Source organism: Dromiciops gliroides, chromosome 3, assembly GCF_019393635.1.
Source record: "Dromiciops gliroides isolate mDroGli1 chromosome 3, mDroGli1.pri, whole genome shotgun sequence".
In the NCBI taxonomy this organism is placed as follows: domain Eukaryota; kingdom Metazoa; phylum Chordata; class Mammalia; order Microbiotheria; family Microbiotheriidae; genus Dromiciops; species Dromiciops gliroides.
The window spans coordinates 321,443,589-321,466,153 of record NC_057863.1 but is presented as its reverse complement, the minus strand read 5'-3'; the positions used below and the strand labels follow the sequence as shown (position 1 = coordinate 321,466,153).

The window sequence follows — 22,565 nt, the reverse complement described above, 5'->3', positions numbered from 1 at the left end:
GGTAAAACCGCCATGTATTCTTCCTCATGACTACCCCCTGAGTCACTGGCCAGTTAGCAACAGGAGGGGGGCAACGTGGGATGGAGAACAGTGTGAGTTCCAGGATTCATAGTGAGATAATGAGGGATAACTGAGTTTAAGGACCAGATTCCAATTAATTCTGGGCTTTCCTGTTGAGATTAAAAAGGAGAGGGTCAGTGTGTATGGAATTTTATTTCTTAAGTTCATTTCCACGCTTAAAGTCTACCAACCACTGAGAGTCAGAAAGTGATATCTGTGTTGGTAGAGAGAAAGTGGTGTTGGTGGTAGGGTGAGTATGCAGACTTGGAGGAATGTCCAGTTAGAACATTACCTCTTCCTCTGAATCACTGGGTGGTTGGGAGCATTTCATTTTCCTGGGTTGTAAGCATTCCTCAGGCCCACATGGGGTCACTTCTTTAAAACCACAAAAGAATATGACAGAAACTAGTTAAAACTGAATTATGTTTTGGAGAATCCATATGGAATATAAGGGTAGTTCTTATAAACAATGTGAAAATGGTACATTTTCACTATTCTTTCTTCCCCTTTTCATTGCCTCCTCATCTCCACCTCAAAGTACAGAATGTCATGCTAATCTAGGTCCTTCCTACTTCAGGAAATAAGTAATTTAATAAATTCAAACTTCGATCAAGTCACTTCTCTTCTCTGGGTCTCAGTTTACTCATGTGTAAAATGACAGATAAAATGACTAGATAACTAGGGTTAGACTAGATTATTGTGTTTGCCCTTCTAGCTCTAGCATTATAGGATATCAAGGTCATAGGATTTGGTGATGGAAGCAACCTTAGAGACCATTCAATACAACCTCTTAACTTTACAAATGAGGAAACCAAGGTTCAGCAAAGTTAAATTATTGGCTCAAGGTCACTTAGATAGAAAGTAGCATAGTTGGCATTTAAATTCAGGTCCCCTGACTTCAAATGCATTTCTTATTTCACTACAAACACTGTCTATTCACTACACAACACTGATGATATATTGTCCTTTAACAACAACAAACACCCCCCCACACACACACACACACAATTTTAATACTCTTCTCAGCAACCCTTGAATTTCAGAAGTCTTGTGGACTGTTAAACTGGAGGGAAGGAACCCTAAGTGTTTTTATTCAGGCCCTAAGAAGTCAGGTTAGGAAACTAGGGCAATTCTCATGAATTTCTAATTATATCACTTTCATGAGCCTTCCACATACCCCTAAAATTATACTACTCTTTATACATGACTTTTCATACCTATGGATTAACTAGGATACTGATTGACACCTCCTTCCCACCATTTCACTTCTCTGGTCCCTTGGTAGCCATTATGCAAACTCTCTGTATCTCTAAATCCAAGCTGGATTTATACCAATGACCTGAATTTAGAGGCTCTGTCTCCCATTAGTCTTTGGCTGTTTTACCAAGTAAGTTCAAATAGGGATTTGGAGCTTTAAACAAAGCAGAAATCATGGTAGTATTCATCTTAGGTGGGACAGTTCCCAGAATTCTTTTCCATCTTTCAGCTGTTTCCCAGGGCTCATGTCAGAATCCTGGAACCAAACCCAGAACTTTGGAAAGTTTAGGTGGACATGTCTTTTTCTTTCCTTGCAAGTTAAGTTGTATATGTACTTTTTTGTTTTAGTTTTGAGCCAAAAGTAATTAACCATAGACTAAGGAATAGTGATCTGTAAAGGACAGGATATCAGTGTCATTGAACCATCACTTAGGAATTAGAGGATATGTTTTATCAGGAAGAAAGATTAATTGGGGGAAGATTAATCTGGAACTCTTCCACCTCAGGTCCCCCACATTTGACTCACTTTTTGGATTGAACTACCCCCAAAGGGTAACTGAACATTTATTTTGAGACCTCTGAGACAACTTAAACTCTTTTAGGAGGGGGGCATAGAGAAGTAGCTGTTGCCTTCTCTCTCACCTCTGGGAACTATAACCTCGTGGCATCATGGGAGTTTGTTTGCCTGACTCTGCTTTGTAGAAGTCATCCAATCCTGGCCATTTAGCTTAGCTGACAGGGAAGGCAGAGTTCACCTTTTGGCCAGGTTATAGTGAGAGAATGTGTCAGAGGTGTAATTGTGTACTCTTTTGGCAAATGCCTCCCCTGCAAATGCTTGTGAGCTAGTGACTTAAAATACAAAGGAAGTTTTAACTGCCCTCCCCTAGACACCACTCTTTTCTTCTCTCCCTCCTTCCTTTCCATCCTCACCCAGTGATCTGAAAGTTCAGTTGTACCCTTTCTGCTTTTCATATCATCGCCAACAATAAATCTTCAGCACTTGAAACTCAGTTGACAGTTTCTGCTGATGTCACATGGGGCAAAACAGAATCCAACTTGGCTTGCTGGTGGCTGTATGAGCTCACCAGGGTTAGCAAGGGTATAAAGTTTGTTATTAGAAATAAAAAAGGAACTAGATATATTATATTTTCCCCACTGGTGCACCCCTTCAGATCATGATTCCACCTGAATTTTTTTTTTTTTGATAACTAGTGGGGCAGCTAGTTGGCTCAGTGGATAGAATGCTAGACCTGGAGTCAGGAAGACCTGAATTCAAATCCAGCCTCAAATACTTACTAGCTGTGTGACCATGGGCAAGTAATTTAACTTTTGTTTGCCCATGTTTCCTATCTATAAAGTAGAGGAGATAATAGAATTACCTTCCAGGGTTGTTGTGGGGATCAAATGAGATAATAAACACTATATAAATGTTAGTTGTTATTATTGACAGAAATAAGAATCAGAGGAGAAAAGACAACTAGTATTATATCTTGAACATAATATTTGTTGTTATTCATTCATTTCAGTTGTGTCTGACTCTTCATGACCCCAATTTGGGTTTTTCTTGACTAAGATACTGGAGTGGTTTGCCATTTCCTTCCTCAGGTCATTTTACAGATAAGGAAACTGAGGAAAACAGGGTTGAGTAACTTGCTCAGGGTCATAGATAGTTAAGTTTCTATGGTTGATTGTGAACTCAGGTCTTCCTGATTCCATGCCCTGTACTCTATTCATTGTGACACCTAGCTGTCCCTGAACAAAGTATAGGCAGTTAAAGATGTTTATTGAATTGAAAAAAATCAAGGCATAATATAGGTAAAATATTTGTAGAAAGTAAAGGGGTATACCCTTATGGGTACAGAGGAGAACAGGAATCAGATTCTGGGTAAATGGTTTCATGCATACTGCTTAGCTTCTCTGTGTCATACATAATTTCCTTTCAAACTTAGATACAGTATTTTTTTACCCCCCCCCCAAGGAATACAGTGATTCAGTTAATATTCACAAAGGTATAAAGCCCTAGAAGAAGATACTGCTGAAGTTCAAGTATGGCAGCTAAAATTGTCTTCCTAGTGGCCCCAACTTAACCTAATATCTTAGAAATGAAACAAGGTTTATGGACCAAAGCTAGTGCACAGTTTTTGCATCCCAGCCAATCTGATACCCAATCTGATAAGCCTCTCATAACCTGGGTGTTTTACATTCATGCAGTTTCATTCTTTTGAGAAACAAATATCACAATCGTGAGCCCTGAGTTTGGAGTAGGAGGTTCCAACTGAGATTCAAATCCAGGTTCCATTATTTACCACCTGTTTGACCAGGTCACTTCTACTTTCTATGCCTCAATTGTCTCATCTATAAAGTGAGTGAGGTGAGGATATAAAACTGGTTGATCTCTTATGTCCCTCCCAGCAGAAAAATCTATAATTCTTAGAATAGCTCACCAAGCCTTTATAAGAACTGTAGCAGCCAGTGTTTTCAGTTTGCAAGTGGGCAAACTGAGGCACAGGGGTTTTACAGGCCAACCCATCCATGAACCTGAGATTTTCTGGTTCTCAGGCCAGCGTTCAAACTTGTACACATGCTACCTTCCAGCAAGCCAATAAAGAATATTTTTTTGGTTTCTTTGTTTTTGCATGGTGGAGTTTTGGATAGTCTCATTGTGGGTGCACTAGAGTCAAATTGTACAAGATCATGAGAACTGATTGTTAAATTTCCATTGCAAGCATTTATATATGTATGTGTATGTTTATATGTATGTGTGTATATGTATAATATTATAATGTGTATTATATATGAGTTTGATTTTTTTTGTTTTGTTGCTTGTCTAGATTTAAGAAAGTAATGGAGAAAAAATGTTAATAATACAAATTAAACTTAAAAGTGAGTCTTATGGGGGCAGCTAGGTGGCGCAGTGGATAAAGCACTGGCCTTGGATTCAGGAGGACCTGAGTTCAAATCCAGCCTCAGACACTTGACGCTTAACTAGCTGTGTGACCCTGGGCAAGTCACTTAACCCTCGTTGCTTTGCAAATAAAAAAAAAAAAAAGAAAAAAAAAGTGAGTCTTACATATAGTTATAGTTCCCCGCCAAGAGCTAGTTGTTAAACATTTACCAGCAAAACCCTGACTAATTCTAAATTTTTACTTGCCTCCATTATTCAAATCATAGAGTAATAGGAGGTAGAAGATGTAAAAACCCTTAAAGTCTGCTCAGTCCAACAATAAACATTCGTTAAGCACTTACTGTGTTCAAGGGATGATGTGAGGCAATAGAAGAAATGGTTTAAACACTTTGAACTAGGAGATTATGTTTCCATTTTAAAAAATGACACTGAGGCAATCCAGAATCATTTCAAGACTGAACACTGTACTTTAAAAGAATCTGGAATTTATATAGCATCTTCATGTTTAGGTACAGACAGACTCTTACCATTCTAATCTGTTCGCCTTCCTTATGCAAACAAACTTCATAATCCAGTGAGGCTGAGCTGAATCAATGTTCCATCTGGAAAGGAAACATGGAAAAAGAACAGCCCCACTCTATTAAAGCTACAATACAAGTCCCACTTTACACCCACCAAATTGGATAGATTCCCAGTGTAATTGCTAGACAACAGTGTTTACTGAGACTAGCACCCCTCCTTCCTCAGAGAACACTGGGATGCTCTTCTAAGAAAGAGGGAACTGGAAACCTTTACTGACTACATTTCAAAAGCTGTTTTAGTCATTGCCTAATAGAAGATGAATGTTGTGTAGATGTCAATGCCCAGAAAAAAGTCGCCAAAAATTTGAAATGGATATGCAGTCTTCTTTGTACATTGAATCAAATATAAGGAACAAAGAAGATGCTAAGGTTGATTTCTCAGTTCAGCAGAACTGTGAATACGTATTTGTAGACTGATGGTAGGATCGTAATCTTGAGCTCCCCAACCCACTTCCTTATGGCAAAGTCCATTCACCTTTGCCAGTATCTTGGCACAGCCAGTTATGATTGTCAGAGGCACAAGCCTTCATGATGGGTAAAGGGAAGAGGTGCCTTGTGAGGTCTTTCCTGGCTACTTTTAAGATTAAGATAGAGGTCTGTCATCAAATTATAAGATCATAAATTTAGACCTGAAAGGAGACCTTAAAATTCATTTAATCCAACCCCTTATTCTAGAGATAAGGGAACTGAGGCCCAAAGAGGTTCAATGAGTCATGAGATCCATGCAGTCCCTCGTACATCTGGGGGAGGTCCCTCTCTTTCTAGAATTGACTGGATCCACTTAGAAGAGACTCCAGTCTCTCTGGGTTAGGTCCTTGTACAACAAGAATAGATTTACAAGTCTGTTTATAAGAGACCCCTGACTGACTAGAATACACCTTCCCTGTCTACGATCAGCCTTTGTATTTTTATTTTATTTTATTTTATTTTTGTGGGGCAATGAGGGTTAAGTGACTTGCTCAGGGTCACACAGCTAGTAAGCATCAAGTGTCTGAGGCTGGATTTGAACTCAGGTCCTCCTTACTCTAGGACTGGTACTCTATCCACTGTGCCACCTAGCTGCTCCATGTGATGATGATGCTATAACATAATTAAATTGCTAAATTCTCCCCCTTGGGCTCAGAAGTGTATAACCATGCATTCTTCAAGACTTGAATGGGAAGAAAAAAAACTTTATTACCTTTTCCCTTCTTCCACTCTCCCCAAGGCCAGTAGATTCAGTGTCCAAATGAGGACTGTTGAAGTAGCCTCAATGTTTCCTCCCTGATGTACACCCTGGTATGCCTTCTTTCAGGTTTACAAGGGAACAAGGAAGGACCATATGCCTAAATATGGGAAAAGCAAGATGCTTTCTCCTTGTCCTTGTAGAAATCCAGCTCTGTCCCCCTGGACAAAGGAAAGAGTTAAGTTCAGTATGAACAGAATAAAACAGCAATAATAATGAAAGTTAACAGGATATTATCCTTTTAAATCAATTGTTCTATGTTTATTGAATATTTACAAGGTTCAGGGCACAGTCCCAGGCACTGAGGATACAAAGGGGTATAATTCTGACACTGAGGGTTTTTTGGTTCTTCTTAAAAATGAATTCATTAATATTAGCACAGGTTCACATACCTCAGAACTAAAAGAACACGGCATGCCTTGTTCATGAGGAACTTATGGTAAAATTGGAGAAACAGGTATTGTACATAAAAACAAAAAATAATTCAAGGTAATATATGCCAATTGCCAAATGTGTGGTCCAGGCAATGACTGTTACAGGAAATTGAAGTCATGAGAGGTTGGTTTGATTTAGAGTGAACAGGGAAGGTTTCATGGACGACTGAGGACTTAACCTGAGCCTCAGTGATGGATGAGTCAGATTCAGATAAATAGGGTAGGGAGGAGAGTTATTCTAGAAGTTTGGGGAGGAAGAATACATGAGCAAAAGTTTAGGTAAAAAGGCCCTCTCTCCTGTAGTTGGAGCACAGTGCTTATAAAGTGGAGTTGTGAATAATGAAGTCAGAAAAGATGAAGGATAGATTGTCGAAGGGCTTGACTTGGGGGTAAATGAAACAGATCCATAGTCATAGTATCTACCGAGAAGAGGGGATATCTCATCAGGTCCTACGGCTTTAATGGATTTCATTTAATTGCCATCTCTACATTGATGATGCCTAAATTTGCCTATCTTGCTTCAACCTGATTTCCAATCTCCCAGCTCCATCTTCTCTTCAAACATCTTGAACTAGGTGTCCAGTAGACATCTTAAACTAAACATGTCTAAAATAAAACTCATTTTCTTCACCCTTAAGCACCTCCCCAAAACCCCTTTATTCTTTTTTGGGGGGGTGAGGCAATTGGGGTTAAGTGACTTGCCCAGGGTCACACAGCTAGCAAGTGTCAATTGTCTGAGGCTGAATTTGAACTCAGGTCCTCCTGAATCAAGGGCCGGTGCTTTTATCCACTGCGCCACCTAGCTGTCCCTCCTTTATTCTTACTATAGAGGGCAATACCATCTCCCCAGTCCCTCAGGCTTACAACCTAGGACTCACCCCTCAGATCCAAGTTATTTTCAAGGCCTCTGTATCATCTCTCAAATAAACCCTCTTCTCTCCTCTGTCACTGACTTTCATCACCTCAGGTTTGCACTAGGGCAAGAGCTGACTGATGGGTTTGCCGGCCTCAAGTCTCCTCCCACCGTCACTCCAGTCCATTCTCCATTCAGCTGCTAAAGTGAATTTCAAAAACACAAGACTCACTGTGTCACCCCTGTACTCAGTAAACTCTAGTGGTTCCCTATTGCCTCCAGGGGATCAAATACAAGGCTTTCTATTTGGCATTCAACATGTACCCTTCATAATTCAATGCCTTCATAACTTACCCCCCTCATACCTTTCCAGTCTTCTTACCCCTTAGTCTCCATCATGTACTCTTTGATCCAGTGAACTGGCTTTCGGGCTGTCCCACAAACAAGACACTTCATCTCTTGGCCCTGGACATTTTCTTTGGCCTATGCCTGAAATGCTCCATCTCCTCAAATCTACCTATTGATTTCCCTGGCTTCCTTTAAGCCCCAACTAAAATTTTATCTTTTACAGAAAGCCTTTCCCACTCTCTCTTAATTTCTAGTGCCTTCCCTCTCTTAATTATTTCCTATTTATCATGTATATAATTTGTTTGTATGCATTTGCTTGTTGTATCTCCCAATACATTGTGAGTTCCTTATGGGCAGTTAGGTGACACAGTGGATAAAGCACTGGCTTTAGAGTCAGGAGGACCTGAGTTCAAATCTCACCTCAGACACTATCTGTGTGACCTTGGGCAAGTCACTTAACCCTCATTGCCTTAAACATCTGGGAGCCATCTCCAATGATCCTGATGTATATCTTGCCTATGGAGCCAGATGGCTCTGGAATAGAGTGAGGTTGGTGACCTTGCACAGCCATCCCTCATTTAAATCCAATTCATTTCAAGTCATGGCATCTATGGTGGTCATTATCAAGAAGAAAGGACAACAGCCATGAGTTACTTAAGGGAAAAGATTGTCTTTTGCTCTTTTTTTTTTTTTTAATCACCTACAGTTAACATATAATAAGCTTGATACCATAGTAAGCACTTACTAATGATTTATTGATTGGTTGAGGTAAACCAGTGCAAGGGATGTGCTGTAGCCATCTCAGATTCAGTGACCTGAAGTTCACTGTTACGTTTTCAGGATGAACATTTACACCTTGGAAAGCAACAACAGCAAAAACAAAAACAAAAAACTACCACTACCACCACCAACAAAAACCAGCTACAAGTCAAGGCTTGATTTATTGTTTTGTCGATTGTCTAGATTTAAGAAAATGATAGCAAAATATTAATGGTAAAGATAGCTCACATTAACATGGCGTTTACTGTGTGCCAGGCACTGTGTTAAGGATTTTACAATTATTATTCCATTTGGCCTAATAATAATGCGGATTAAGTTAACATGCCTTATGTGCATTTTTCTCTTCCTACTTCTTCCTTCCACTACTCATCTTTCTACCATGTATTATTAATATCTTAGACGTGTTTATAATAGCATTAAGAGTTAGAAGATACCTTGGAAATAATGTCATCTAGCCCTCTCATTGTACAGGTGGGGAAAACTAAAGTTCGGGAAAATTGTTACTTTCCCAAGGTTCATTTCATGAACTTGTGTGAGTGAACAGAAAAGTGACAATCAAGTGTAAGTAATGTAAATGCATTTAGGGAAAAGTTACATTCAAATTCTATTGATAATTTGATAGATGAGTTTGGTTCTGACCCAGATAAAGATCATTGTTGTCTCCCCCATGAATATACATAAATTCTCCTTGAGGGCAGGGACAACTTTTGTCTCTCTGTGTATCCCCAGTACACATAGTAAGCTAGCAGATTCTCATTGATAAGTCACTGTCTTCCCACCCCCTCTCCCCAAGACACTGGCCCAATGTGCTTTGGTCAGCAAAAACTCTTGCTGAATACCACATACACAGAAAAAAAAAAAGTTCAGAGAAAAAGTAAAAAGGAAACATTATCCTATTAACAAAACCAAGATATATCTATGCCAAGTTTATCCACCTGAAGACTACAACATATCAAGTTGAAACACTTCACGAAAGACATAATGGATTTGGAGAAGGTTCAGAGAAGGGTGACTAAAATGGTCAAGTGGGTGGGAAGAGTCCTTGAAGGATAGCCTTGACATGTGATATTCATGTAAGTTGATTTCTAGAGGTTTCCTAGAAGAATGCAATCTCTTCAAACTCCCATAATTAAGATGAAGAGGAAGGAGGTGGCAAGTAGAGGAATTGTTATGAGATTAAAAACTGACCTACTTGTTCTCCTACTGTAAGAGGCTAGCCCATAATTACTCTTCTTCCTCCACCCACCCCCTTACCCTCCTTTTGCCAGAAGGGCTGGTGGGGTCCTGGGTGGGAGCCTAGACTGGAAGAGATATAAGTAAACTTGAGTGGGGAGCCCAACATTTAGAGTTAGAATACTTGGCTGAATAGACCTGGGTGTAACTTTGTATGTCATTATTTTTTTTAATGTTTGCACAAGAGAGAGAAAATGTGTGGGCTAAAAGTTTTCTTTAAAATTGTCTGTTGTGTTGCTTTATAAAGACCCTGAATAGAGTTGATGGAAATTTAATTCTGTCTTCTGTATAAGGCCAAAAGTGTTCGGTCAGCAAAACTATCTAATCAGACAAAATGAAGTATTATTAATAACATCTGTTAAATTTTTGACCTGTTTAATAACCAGTTAGAAACATAAAAATTAGGGTGGCCTTAATTAGGTCTGAATCATTCTGTTTCAGTAACAGTACAGCCTTGGTTTATCCTCACCCAGTGGTGTGCTATTAAATGTTTAACAACCAGCTCTCCAGTAAAAATGAAAGTATGGATACAACACGTTTAAGTTTAATCTGCACTATTAACATTTTCTCCATCACCTTATTAAACCTAAACAATAATTAAATCAATTAAATAATCAATAAACAAACAATAAATCAAGCCCTGATTTGTAGTGTCTGTCAATTTTCAAATTATGAATACACTGAAAATTTAACAATCTAGCTCAGGATCCAGTTTGAGATGGCTCCAGCACACATATCTGTACTTCACCTCAGTCTTTCAGATTTCCTTAGTAGAGTCCGATCAAATATTACATCCAGACTAACACATTCTTGTTTCTATACACCTCTAGCTCATCACTGCTCCTAAGGCTGAGAACAACATGTATGTGCAGCAACGAGATGAATACCTGGAGAGTTTCTGCAAAATGGCAACCAGAAAGATCTCTGTGATCACTATCTTTGGCCCTGTCAACAACAGCACCATGAAAATTGATCACTTCCAGCTAGGTGGTTTTTTAAAAATATTCCATTACAACCCCCCACCCCCTCCAATATTCTAAAGGGGGTGGGGCCAAACCTAGGGGAAAGAGAACATGAAAAATGTAGTATCATTCCTATCTCTTTAGTGTGGAATCATGGCTCTATTTCTTCCCTCCCCCCTCTCCTTTTTCCATAGATGTCCTGGAATTTTCCATGTTTAGGCTGTAAAATGAAATTAATGGCATTTCTTGATGCTAGTTTAGAAGTCAGAGAAATGGTGAGAATCAGTGAAGAAACCCAAGGGCTAGAAAGGAGACAGGGATGGGATAAAGGGAATCAAGAAAGAAAGACATTTGCCAGAATCCTAACACTTTTATGTGGGTCCAGCTCCTTCTAGAACTAAACCATTTGATGGGTGTGTGCTCGACATAGATATGTTTTGTAGACTGGACATAGCAGGTGGTTTACTCACTTACTCACAGACGCAGGGACCTGCCAGACTCCTTGGAACTCCTTAGTTCCTGGCAAGGCTGGGAGGGAAATTAACTAGAGTTGAGAGAAAGTTGTTTGGGCTAAAGGAAAAAGCAACTGAAAGGATAGAGCAGACTGAGCCTGATGCTATTGAAAAAGGAGAAGGCCTTGACTGAATTTGATTCTTGCCATTTTTTTTTTATATTAAGAATCTCCATAAGACCAACAAATAATAATGGTCAGTGTTAAGGCTGTTGGGCTTGAGGCTATCATGACCTCATGATAATTTTCAGATATGGCTACACACCAAAATGTTTTTAAAAATGCAATTCTAGAGCACTTAAAAAAAGAAAAAAAAAACCTTTTGGAAAATTCTGTCATGCATATACATTCCTTCAGTTTTATCATTGACTTCCTGTTGTGGTTGTATGATCTTTATTTTATTCATTTCATTATTCATTCATTTGTTTGTTAGTCTGTCTGCCTATTTGTTTATTTGCCCAGATCTGTGATTTCATAGGTATAGGGAATTCTCAGTGAGGAAACTCTCTGTACCCATTCAGATAAATGCCTTGCAAATTAGAATCTGGACTTGAACCCAGATCTTTGCAGCCATCTTTTAATGTTCTGTGCCACACTGCTGCTTGAACAAAGGAATAAAACTTTAAACATCAGCATTATTTATTATTGGCCCAATTAAAAAAAAAGATACTAATGCTAGATATGCAGACATGTGGACTGTACAAGAAGATGGGACATTTATCTATGAGGCAAACTGTACATTCCTTCTTCCCCTTTCTTGGGGGTAGGAAAACATAACAGGGGTTTGCCACCCATGGGACCTGGCTGGCCTGTTTGTCCTTCTCTGTGGTTATTGTCCAACCTTGGTCAGGAAGTGCATACTCTGGGGTTGGATTAAATTATAGCTGTGAAGTACTTGGAAGTCTTTAATGAAAGGTGTACTTGTACTGTGGGCTATTTATATTTCAAAGTTCTTTGAAGTTGGTAGGATCTATTACCTATTTTGTTCTGTGAGGGACAGTGCATTGTTATTTCTCTTTTAAAAGGTAGGAAATCAGGTGCTGGCTAAACTGAGGTAAAAAACAAATCATCATCAACAACAAAAGACCTCTTGCCCCATAACTTTTTTTTTTAAGTGAGGCAATTGGGGTTAAGTGACTTGCCCAGGGTCACACAGCTAGTAAGTGTTATGTGTCTGAGGCCAGATTTGAACTCAGGTACTCCTGACTCCAGGGCTGGTACTCTATCCACTGCGCCACCTAGCTGCCCCCGCCCCATAACTTTTAGACTAGTGTTTAGGCTGTGAGTGACATTAAAATCTGATTATATAAGAAGTATACTACAGTGTAGAGAATTGTGCTAGGTGATGATGAAAGTTGTCCAAGCCCAGGTGATTCAGAATGTCAAATTTGTTAACCACCAACCACATATATAAAGTATTTTTTAAAGTCTATTATCCAAAGACAGCCTTTAGAAAGACATTTTCTCTTCCTATCTCAGCATCTATCTCTTCCCAAATGTTATAAGTATCTTGTCTTGCCTGGGCAACTTTACAACATAATCCCATTGCCTTTTGGACATCTGGATCTAATGTGAATTGTATAGGTACCTGTTTTCTTTCAGCTACATAGGGGATCGGGTATCATAATTTGGTTGTTTACTTCCCTTGGGTAACAGACTAAGCCTGTTTTTTGGGGACTCTTTATTTCTTTTCCTTTCTGAATTCCTGGATGCCTTTCTTTCTCCTCATTTCTCATCAGATTTGAAAGGAAAACCTACCACGTGCACACTTCTCAGCCAGAGCTGACAGAACAACTATGGGAAAATAAGAAGCAGCTTGCAACACCATCCAAAATCTTGAACAAAACTCTGTCCCTGACCAAAACCCAGTTGGAAATTGATCAGATGGCTTTAATTTTCTATTTAAATTTTTTTTCAGGCATTTTTGGCTCTTCCAAATTTTAAGTGGGCCCAGAAGTAAAGGCCCTCATCCAATCCCAGTACCATCTGTGCTCACGAGATGCCACACCCTAGCATATGCATTCAAGAGACTGCTGGAATTTAGGTAACATGTGCCTTAGGATCTAGATTCTAGGGCATTTAAGATGTGAAGGGACAGAGAGATAGACACAGACTGAGACAGAGTGACAGAAACAGACAGGGAGAGGAACAGAGACAGAGAGACAGGAATAGAGTCAGAGAGAGAGAGAGAGAGAGAGAGAGAAAGGGAGAGACAAAGAGACAGAGACAAAGAGACAGAGAGAAAAGGAGAGAGACAGAGACAGGGAGGGAGGGAGGGAGAGAGAGAGAGAGAGAGAGAGAGAGAGAGAGAGAGAGAGAGAGAGAGAGAGAGAGAGAGAGAGAGAGAAAGGGAGAGACAAAGAGACAGAGACAAAGAGACAGAGAGAAAAGGAGAGAGACAGAGACAGGGAGGGAGGGAGGGAGGGAGAGAGAGAGAGAGAGAGAGAGAGAGAGAGAGAGAGAGAGAGAGAGAGAGAGAGAGAGAGAATTGTTTTGCTTGAGCAAGTTCCAACCCATCAGATGCATATCAGCTAGGGTGGTACAGGGAAGGTTGGAAAACTATTCCTTTAAGGCATGAGGCTGGGGTTAAAAGAGTGCAATCTTTGAAAGAATTTCTTCACTGCCAATGGTATTTAAACGATGCTAATCTTGGAGGAGAGTAGTATGTGAGAGTGTGTGTTAAGACAATGGAATTAAAGGGAAAGTGTCCTCAAGGGAAAAGTGGCTGGCTGCAAATTCTGTTTGTTCAGTAGAAGGAAAAGCCAGCCCTGTTGCCTTTTGGCAATATCGATATTTGTTTGTTTCCCTCTAATTGTTTGTTGAGTTTGGAGATAAAGAGTGTGTGATGAGAACAAGAGTAGTGGACCTTTTAAGAAAAGAAGGCTTCTGGCGTTTGTAGGAGGATTTCAGTAGACTGTAGAAAGAAGGGAGGTAGAGGATGTGGTTTATGTAGAGGGTGAAATGAAAGTATGAAGGGGAATGGTGGCGGTGCCTAAACCAGGTGTGGGCAAACAGAAAAAAAAAAAAGAAAAGAAAAAGAAAAAAGCCACAGGCAATGCTTTTTCTTATAAGTAGCAAAGGGGAGAATGGCCTGGTGCATACCTCTCACAGGTAACAGCTGGAGTTGCCTCCTTCTATGCCTCATTATCTTCTACCCTGGATGAGTTCTTTATGTCAAAGTTTTATAAAGTTGAATCTATCAGGGACCCGAGATAGATAAGAATACATAGATCTTTATTACTTTTTCTCAAAACCCTGGCAGGTTGACTACATACTAATTATTCCTTGTAGTAGTTGAGTCGTTTTTTAGTCATGTCCAACTCTTTGAGGTGCCACTTCAGATTTTCTTGGCAAAGATACTGGAGTGGCTTACCATTTCCTTCTGCAGGTCATTTTATAGATGAGGAAATTGAGCAAACAAGGTTAAGTGACTTGCCTAGGATTACACAGCTACGAAGTGTCTGAGGCTATTTTTATACTCATGAAGATGAGTCTTCCTGACTCTAAGCCCAGCACTCTATCCCCTTTTTCCATAGGCACACATACATATATACATATATACACATACATATGTGTGTAGATAGATGGATGTGGATATGGCTAATGAATTGTAGATGCTGCTTCTTGTCCCTGCCATTTCAAGTTGGCTCAAGTCAGGAGTATTTGTGGACCAGATGCTCTGTTTTCTGGAGTTTAGTCATTGTGTTCCTCTCTATTATTTGGCTTCTGGTTTTAATAGTTTTCAATCTGAGCGGCAGCTAGGTGGTGCAGTGGATAGAGCATCTGCCCTGGAGTCAGGAGGACCTAAGTTCAAATCAACCTCAGACACTAATTTTGTGACCCTAAGCACGTCACTTAACCCTGTTTGTCTCAGTTTTCTCACCTGTAGAATGAACTGAAGAAGGAAATAGAAAATCACTCTGGTATTCTTACCAAGAAGACCTCAAATGGAGTCACAAAGAGTTGGACATGATTAATCGACCAAACAATAATCTGTACAGATACCCCTTGCTTCTATCTCAGCCTTGTCTGTGTTGTCCCCAATGACTACCATCCCCTTCTTTTGTTCCCTGTCTCCATGTTACCACACAGCCATAAGACTGTAACTCCAGTACAGTAAGAGAAATTTGGAGCAAGAAGTATTTTCTTTTGTAAAGAAAACAGATGAAAACTGTACTCTCTAGGTGGGAACAGAACCAGTTAGCTGATGATAACAGTGTAAAGCAATCCCATTTCATTCAGAAAACATCCACAGGATGTGTGTTGTGCTTTCCACATGAAAAGATGAAGGGGGAGGAGGTATTGCCTCCGCTTTCAAAGAGTTTACAACCTAATAAATACTTTTCTATACAGTTAAAATTCTACAAGGGAAGTCAATCAAAGAAAGATGGGAATTTCTCAAGAACAAGATACAAAAGGAACTAATTTTGATGTTGAGGAAAAAGGAGAACTGGAAAAGGGGACCGATGTGTCTATAAAGGGAAAATTCTTGATGAACTTAGTTGTGTGTGGGTTTTTTTAAGATATATACAAGGGTTAACAGGTATAATATAATACATTAATGTGGCATGGTCCTCCAATAATAACATTCAAGAGTACAAAAGCTCAGAATGAGCTAAGGCTAGCAAGTATGGCTAAGAACAGAAAGAGCTATTTTTTGTGTGTTTTGTCTTTTGAATTTTTAACTGTTGCAGAAAAGAAGATCAAAGAAAGGATAGGCTGCTGGGGGTGAATGGAGCAATGATAATAGATGATGGAGAGAATGTCTAACTGCTCAGTTTTTTGCATTTGTTTTCTTAGCTGAGAAAAGCGATCTTTGGGCAGAACTAAAATGACTAATAAGGGAGATAGTAAGGGAATGCTTAGTTGACTTCAAGTCACCAGGCCAAAATCAGCTACCACCTAGTGTGTCAAAAACTCTGGCTAATGTGACTGCTCAATTGTATCTTTGAAAGATTGCAGAGAACAGGAGAGATGGTTTAGGATTAGAGAAGGGCAAACATTGTCCTTATTTTTGAGAGAGGGAAGAGAGTAGAGTCTGGAAATTAGAGATATTGACCTTTATTTCACCTTGCAAACTTCTATTCTTTATTATTAAAGGGATGTTTAATATATACATCTAAAAGGAAGAAGTGACTATAATGAGCCACCATGAGACTAGCTCTCTTGCCTTGCTCTCTTTCCCTCTCTTTCCCTCTCGTCTGTCTCTGTCTCTCTGTCTCCCCCCCCCCCCCCCCCGACCGTCCACATGCATATAGAGTTGCTAAATCTGGGAAATGGTATAGAACTGATTTGCCTGGATTTTAACAAAGCATCAGACAAGGTTTTCATGCTTTTCTTGGGGCCAAGATGAGAAATATATTTTAAATGATGGCATAGTTTTATGGATCTGGAAATGGTTGAATAGTTAGGTTATGCTTGAAAAGTTATCATTAATTGGTCAATGTTTTAATGGAAAGAAGTCTCTAGTGGACCACTTTATGGACCCTTTTCTGTTCACTGGTTTTATCAGTGACTTCTACAGAGGCAAAGATGCATGGCCACCACATTTGCAGATGACGCAAATCAAGAGGGGAATCCTTTGGATGACAGAATCAAAAACCAAAAGTATCTCAATAGGCTAAATTGAATAAGATGGAATTTAAAAGGGATAAATGTAAAGTTTTAGATTTGGGTTCAAAAAATCAGCTTCCCAAATAGAAGATGGTAGAGACAGAAATTCACTTGAAAATAGTCTGGGAGTTTTAGTAGACTTCACCTCAATGTGAATTCAAGAGTGTCATAAGACAGCAAAGAAAAGTAACTTTTCTTAGATTGTGTTGAGAGGCATGGAAACCAGGACCATGATAGTCCTGCTGTGTCCTCACAGCTGTATATTGTGAGCAGTTCTGAGTACCACATTTTAGGAAGTACATGGAGAAGATCCAAAGGCTGGTGGCCATGATGGTAAAGAACCTCGAAATCATTCTATTTAAGAATTGAGTGAAGGAAATGAGAAGGATTAGGCTGAAGAAAAGGAAATAGAGGAGGGAAACAATAACTGTCTTCAAATGTATGAAGGATTGTCATGTAGAAGAGATATGAAATTTGCTTTATATTACCTCATAATGCAAAACTAGAAGATATGGGTGAAGTTGCAAAATGGCAAGTTTTGTTTTGTTCTAAAGGAAAAATTTCTAGTAAATCAGAGCTGTCTGAAAGTGTCATTATATACATATACATATGAATGCACACATGCATGTATATGTGTGTGCATGCATGTATAAACAATACAATACACATGTGCATGCATATACATGTGTACAGTGTATAATACATGTTTGCATTGTATATGTACATGAAATATGTATATACATAGGCATGCATGCACATACACATGTGTGCATATGCATGTGTACACATACACACATCTATCATCTATCTCTCTGCCTTTGGGTAACAGTGGATGCCTCCTCACAAGGATGTGTGAGTGTGTGTGTGTGTGTGTGTGTGTGTGTGTGTGTGTGTATAGATAGATGGATATGGATGTGGACGTGGATGTGGGTGCAGACACGGACACGGACGCAGAATACATAATCCATTCTAGGGATGGGAGAGCTGCGGATGCTCGTGGATAAAATTTCAAATAGATTGCCAAACTTGGTGATGTATTTCCAGAATGAAGTAGAGCTCTTTTCCACCTGGCATTGATTATAAGACAATCAAAGACATGGCCAATTTCTTTGGCAGGTGCTGTCCCAAGATTGACACGTGAATAACCTAATACTGAACTTGGTCGAGTTCTTGGCTTGTCTATCACAATTGTAGTGCTGCCCAGTAACCCAGCTATGGCCTGGTATTGGTCAGCATTTCCATTGTTTTTCTTTGGCAGCTTTTGCTACTTGATCGCGAATATTCATTTTGGCAAATGACTCTCTATAAAGTCTGGGAGAGAAGAATTTGTCATGTCTTTGATTTGGTCAAAATCTTTTAGTCACATTTTTGACTGGAAAGAAAGACCAGATCATGAAACTGAGCTTTTTGTCTCTCACTCTGATGCTCCCCATTTGTAATGAGATGGATAATACAAACAGGTAGGATCTTTAAAAAGTAGATTCTGGAACATTTTTACACTTGAAAGGAATAGTGTTATATGGAACCAGGCCCTGGCTCTTTTATTCAAAATTTGGCTATCCAGCTGGCTAAGATATGGTGAACTTGGAAACCAAGAATAATATTCTCACTAGGCAGATTTGTTAAGTTTTGCCATCAGCACACAAAATAAATGTGAAACATTATTTTTATTTAGAGCTTTGCAGTTTACAAATGTATTATTTCATTTGTTCCTCAGAACAACATTAAAAGGTAGACAATATTCTCTCTTTTAACAGATGAAGAAACTGAGGCTCAGAGAGGTTCAGTGACTTGCCCAAGGTCACCTTAATAGTAAATGAGTGGGGGGGGCGTGGCGCAGTTGATAAAACGCCAGCCCTGGATTCAGGAGGACCTGAGTTCAAATCCAGCCTAGACACTTGACACTTACTAGTTGTGTGATCCTGGGCAAGTCACTTAACTCCCATTGCCCCCTGTGGGGACCAATTTTTAATTGGGGAGTGCTAGCTAAGCGGCTTGCCTCAATATTGGGGTTAGGAAGGAGACCAGCAGCCTCCCTCAAAACAGAACAAGATTTATTTTAACAAGAACGAACTTAAAAAAAAAACACAAACAGGATCAGTAGGATCAAGGGAAAGGAAATAAAATGGGGAAAGGGAAATTATAATACCTTAAAAAATACCACCACCCAGGAATCAGCTGAAAATACGCAGCAGACCGCCTGTCGCTTTCCAGCTTCCACCTAGAATGCCCAATTCTCCTCCCCCAAACCTAGAAACACCCCACACAGTCCCAGCCAATGGGATGGTCGCTCTGACAGTCACATGACTGCCCTCACTAGGATTCTAATCATTATAATTTTGCCAGGCCCATGTAGGTGTCGGTGAGTGGTGATGACACAAGGTGCCAGAGCCCTGGCAATGGCTACAACCAGTGCATGGGGCACCGTGCGGTTTGTGGAGCCCCAGGCCAGTGCCCGCCAAGGCATAAAAACCTCAAATAACAATTAATTCTTTATACCCACACAAAAAAAAATAGTAAATAAGCAATGGGAAGGGAAAAGAATAAACTTTTTTAAAGTACCTACTAGGTGCCAGACTGTGCTAAACACCTTTATAAATATTTTCTCCTTTGATCCTCATAAAACCTTGAATAAATAGGTGCTTTTATGAACCCTATTTTATATCTGGGGAAACTGAGGCAAACAAAAGTTTAAGTGACCTGCCCAAGGTCGCACAACTCATAAGTGCATGAGGCTGGATTTGAACTTAGGTTTTTCTGATTCCAAGAGACATATTCTATCCATTGTACCACTTAGCTGCCTCCCTTGGGTAGGGAAAGGAGGAACCAGGCCTTAGATCTAGACCTTCTGACTCCAACTCTACTGTTCTTTGTACTACACTCTGCTGTTTATATTGTGGGATTGCAATCATTCATTTCTGACCTACTTTATAAATGATTTGTATTATAGACTCATGGACAATAATAGTGGATGAGTGTTAAATGTTTAACAACTGGCTATTCAGGAAAAAACATACATATGACATACTTTTAAGTTTAACCTGTGTTATTATGGCTCTTCACCATCACTTCTTTAAAACTAGGCAATCAAAAAGTAAATCAATCCCTGATTTTTTTTAGCATTTGCTGATTTCTAAGGTATAAATGCTCATACTGAGAATTTAACAATTTGCTATCATGAGCTGGTACTTTCACAGCTTTAGCACACCCCTACTTTTTTTTTTTTTTTTAGTTTTTTTTTTTTTTAGGCAACGGGGGTTAAGTGACTTGCCCACGGTCACACAGCTAGTAAATGTCAAGTGTCTGAGGCCGGATTTGAACTCAGGTACTCCTGAGTCCAGGGCCGGTGCTTTAACCACTGCGCCATCTAGCTGCCCCCCACACCCCTACTTATATAGCACTTCTTATTCTTCATGTGCAAAATACTTCATATGGGTCATCTGATACTATAGGGAGGGCAGCTACTGTTTTCCTTCCATTATAAATGAGGAGATTAAAGTCCAGGAAAGTGCCTGACATAGAATCTCACAAGAACTTAACCCTTTGTGTTCCATGGACCCTTTGGCAGACTGCTGAAGCTTATGGATACCTTCTCAGAATCAGGTTTTTCAACACATAAAAAAAAAAATGGAGCAATACAGCTGAGATTTAGGCACAGGTCCCCAGATTCCAAATTCACTTTAGCACCTTGTTATAGGGAGTGGGAATTAAGATCTAAAGCCAACTACTCCCAGTCCAGTGGTGTTTCTTCTCTCCCATGTTGTCCCCAGACAATTTTGTTGTTGTTAAGTCATTTCAATCATTTTCTACTCTTTGTGATCCCATTTTGGAGTTTTCTTGGCAAAGATACTGGAGCGGTTTGCCATTTCCTTCTCCCGCTCATTTTACACATGAGGAAACTGAGACAAACAGGGTTAAGTGACTTGCCCAGGGTCACACAGATAGTAAGTGTCTGAGGCTGGATTTGAACTCAGTTCTTCCTGACTCCAAAAGGAGTGCTCAATCCACTGTGCCACCTAACTGACTGCCTGTAAAATGTCAGGTGTTAACTTGTTTTACTCCACTTCATGAAATGCGGTGTAGGGTTACAATGGATGTGTCTATTATGTTTTAAACCTCCATGATGGGAGTGTATGTGTTTGTGAGGATCCCCCTTTTTCCCCTTCTGGAACAACAACAAAATAATAGTAATAATAATACTCCACATAAGATTTACAAAATATCTGCCCTAAGATTTACTTATGAGGAAGGTAAAGAGATCTAAATAGTATGAAAGTATATAAATACTAAATAGGCATAACCTACCATGAGGCCATACCAACTGGACTTCAGACCCAGTACTCTATCCACTGAGCCACCTAGCTGCCCCACCCCCACCCCATACTCATTCATATTTCTTCTCCTTTAAGATAACGAGAAACCCATGAAGGTGCTAGATGATGAAGACTTAGTAGATCAACACCTCATCAGTGAACTGAGAAAGGAGTATGGAATGACCTACAATGATTTCTTCATGGTGCTGACTGATGTTGACATGAGAGTCAAGGTAAGGTTTTTGTGATCTAGGGTGCTATTTCCTAGTATGAAGATTCTGACTTTTTTCCCCCTACAGATGGTTTCTTTTGACTGGAATGTATACATCTTATTTTCCACTATATGTCCTATGCATTTGCTGTTTCTGTTTCATTCTTTACCTCATGTTCTGATCCTTGCTATTCTTTTGACTTTCAAAAAGAAAAAAGAAAAATTCTGACTACTCTCATTGGTAGCAATGATACCAATCATAGTAATGATCAATCATACTCAAAGACATGTGGGACTGATTTACCTTGGTTGGAAATGCAAACTAGCTTATGAAACATTGTGGAGGAGGAGATCAAATACTTATGAATAGCATAACTTAACAAAATGCTGAAGGGAAACCATTTAGTTGGCTTCAACTTGAAGGTACAACAGAGAAATGTATTGTCAATGCTATGGAAACCAGGAGTCACTGATGGAGTCAGCTCTTTGGCACTGGATAGAGGGGTGTCCTCTACAGCTGGTGCCTTATGGGTATGCAGAGGCAGTAAGGGTTGAAATAGTAAAGGAGAAGGCAGGAAGGTTATACATTTCCAGAAGATAATTAGCTTGTCTAATTTTGGCCCAACTTTAGGTAGTTTGGGCTGTTAGTAGAATACGAACCAGTCTCAGGTAAGCTCATGAGATGCCAGAAAATTGCAGACTTTATTTAGCTTTATTTTGCTTACCGAAGAAAAATTTCCCTGATGTTGGCAAGAATGGGATTCTTCCCCATTCCTGCTGCCTGACACTCTCCAGTTTTAGTAGCTCTGCCTGAGCCATATGCCAAAGCATGTTAGGGACAAGAATACATAGGTTACTATCATAATGATAATTGCTTCTTTTCAGCTAGCTTTTAGGATTCTGACCCCAGAGGAAAAATTCTAGAACTAGCTATTCCTTTTTATCCATACATGATAGCACACATTCAGTAAACATCTATTTCTTTTACAAAGACCTCTAGTCTAAGGTCCTTTCTGGCTCCAATAGCTTATGATTCTATGACTTGTTAAATGCCAATATATGTGCATAGCACCATACTACCTTCTAACTACTCTCTAGATCAGTATTTCCCAGCCCCAAATATCTATATATTTCAACTTAATTTCAATTCAATTAAATTTAAATTCACTCCTGTTGACTGCTCCATGACTCCAAGTGGCTTAGGAAATGGGGCTTGGAAAACCAGGATGAATCACAGGAATATAAAATATACAGGAAGAAGTGAGTTCCCCAGACATGA

The 22,565-nt window shown here is 39.5% G+C and overlaps 1 protein-coding gene across 2 annotated transcripts in view; it reads left to right on the top strand.

Annotated features, from left to right (window-relative positions):
- The window catches only part of CCDC80 (coiled-coil domain containing 80), a 44,586-nt gene that overhangs the window by 4,240 nt on the left and 17,781 nt on the right, over nucleotides 1-22,565 (top strand). For both annotated transcript variants that reach the window (XM_043999111.1, XM_043999110.1), the window contains exons 3-4: nucleotides 10,507-10,663; nucleotides 21,172-21,308. In XM_043999111.1, the coding sequence (XP_043855046.1) occupies nucleotides 10,507-10,663; nucleotides 21,172-21,308 (294 nt within the window). The remainder of the gene's footprint in view (nucleotides 1-10,506; nucleotides 10,664-21,171; nucleotides 21,309-22,565) is intronic.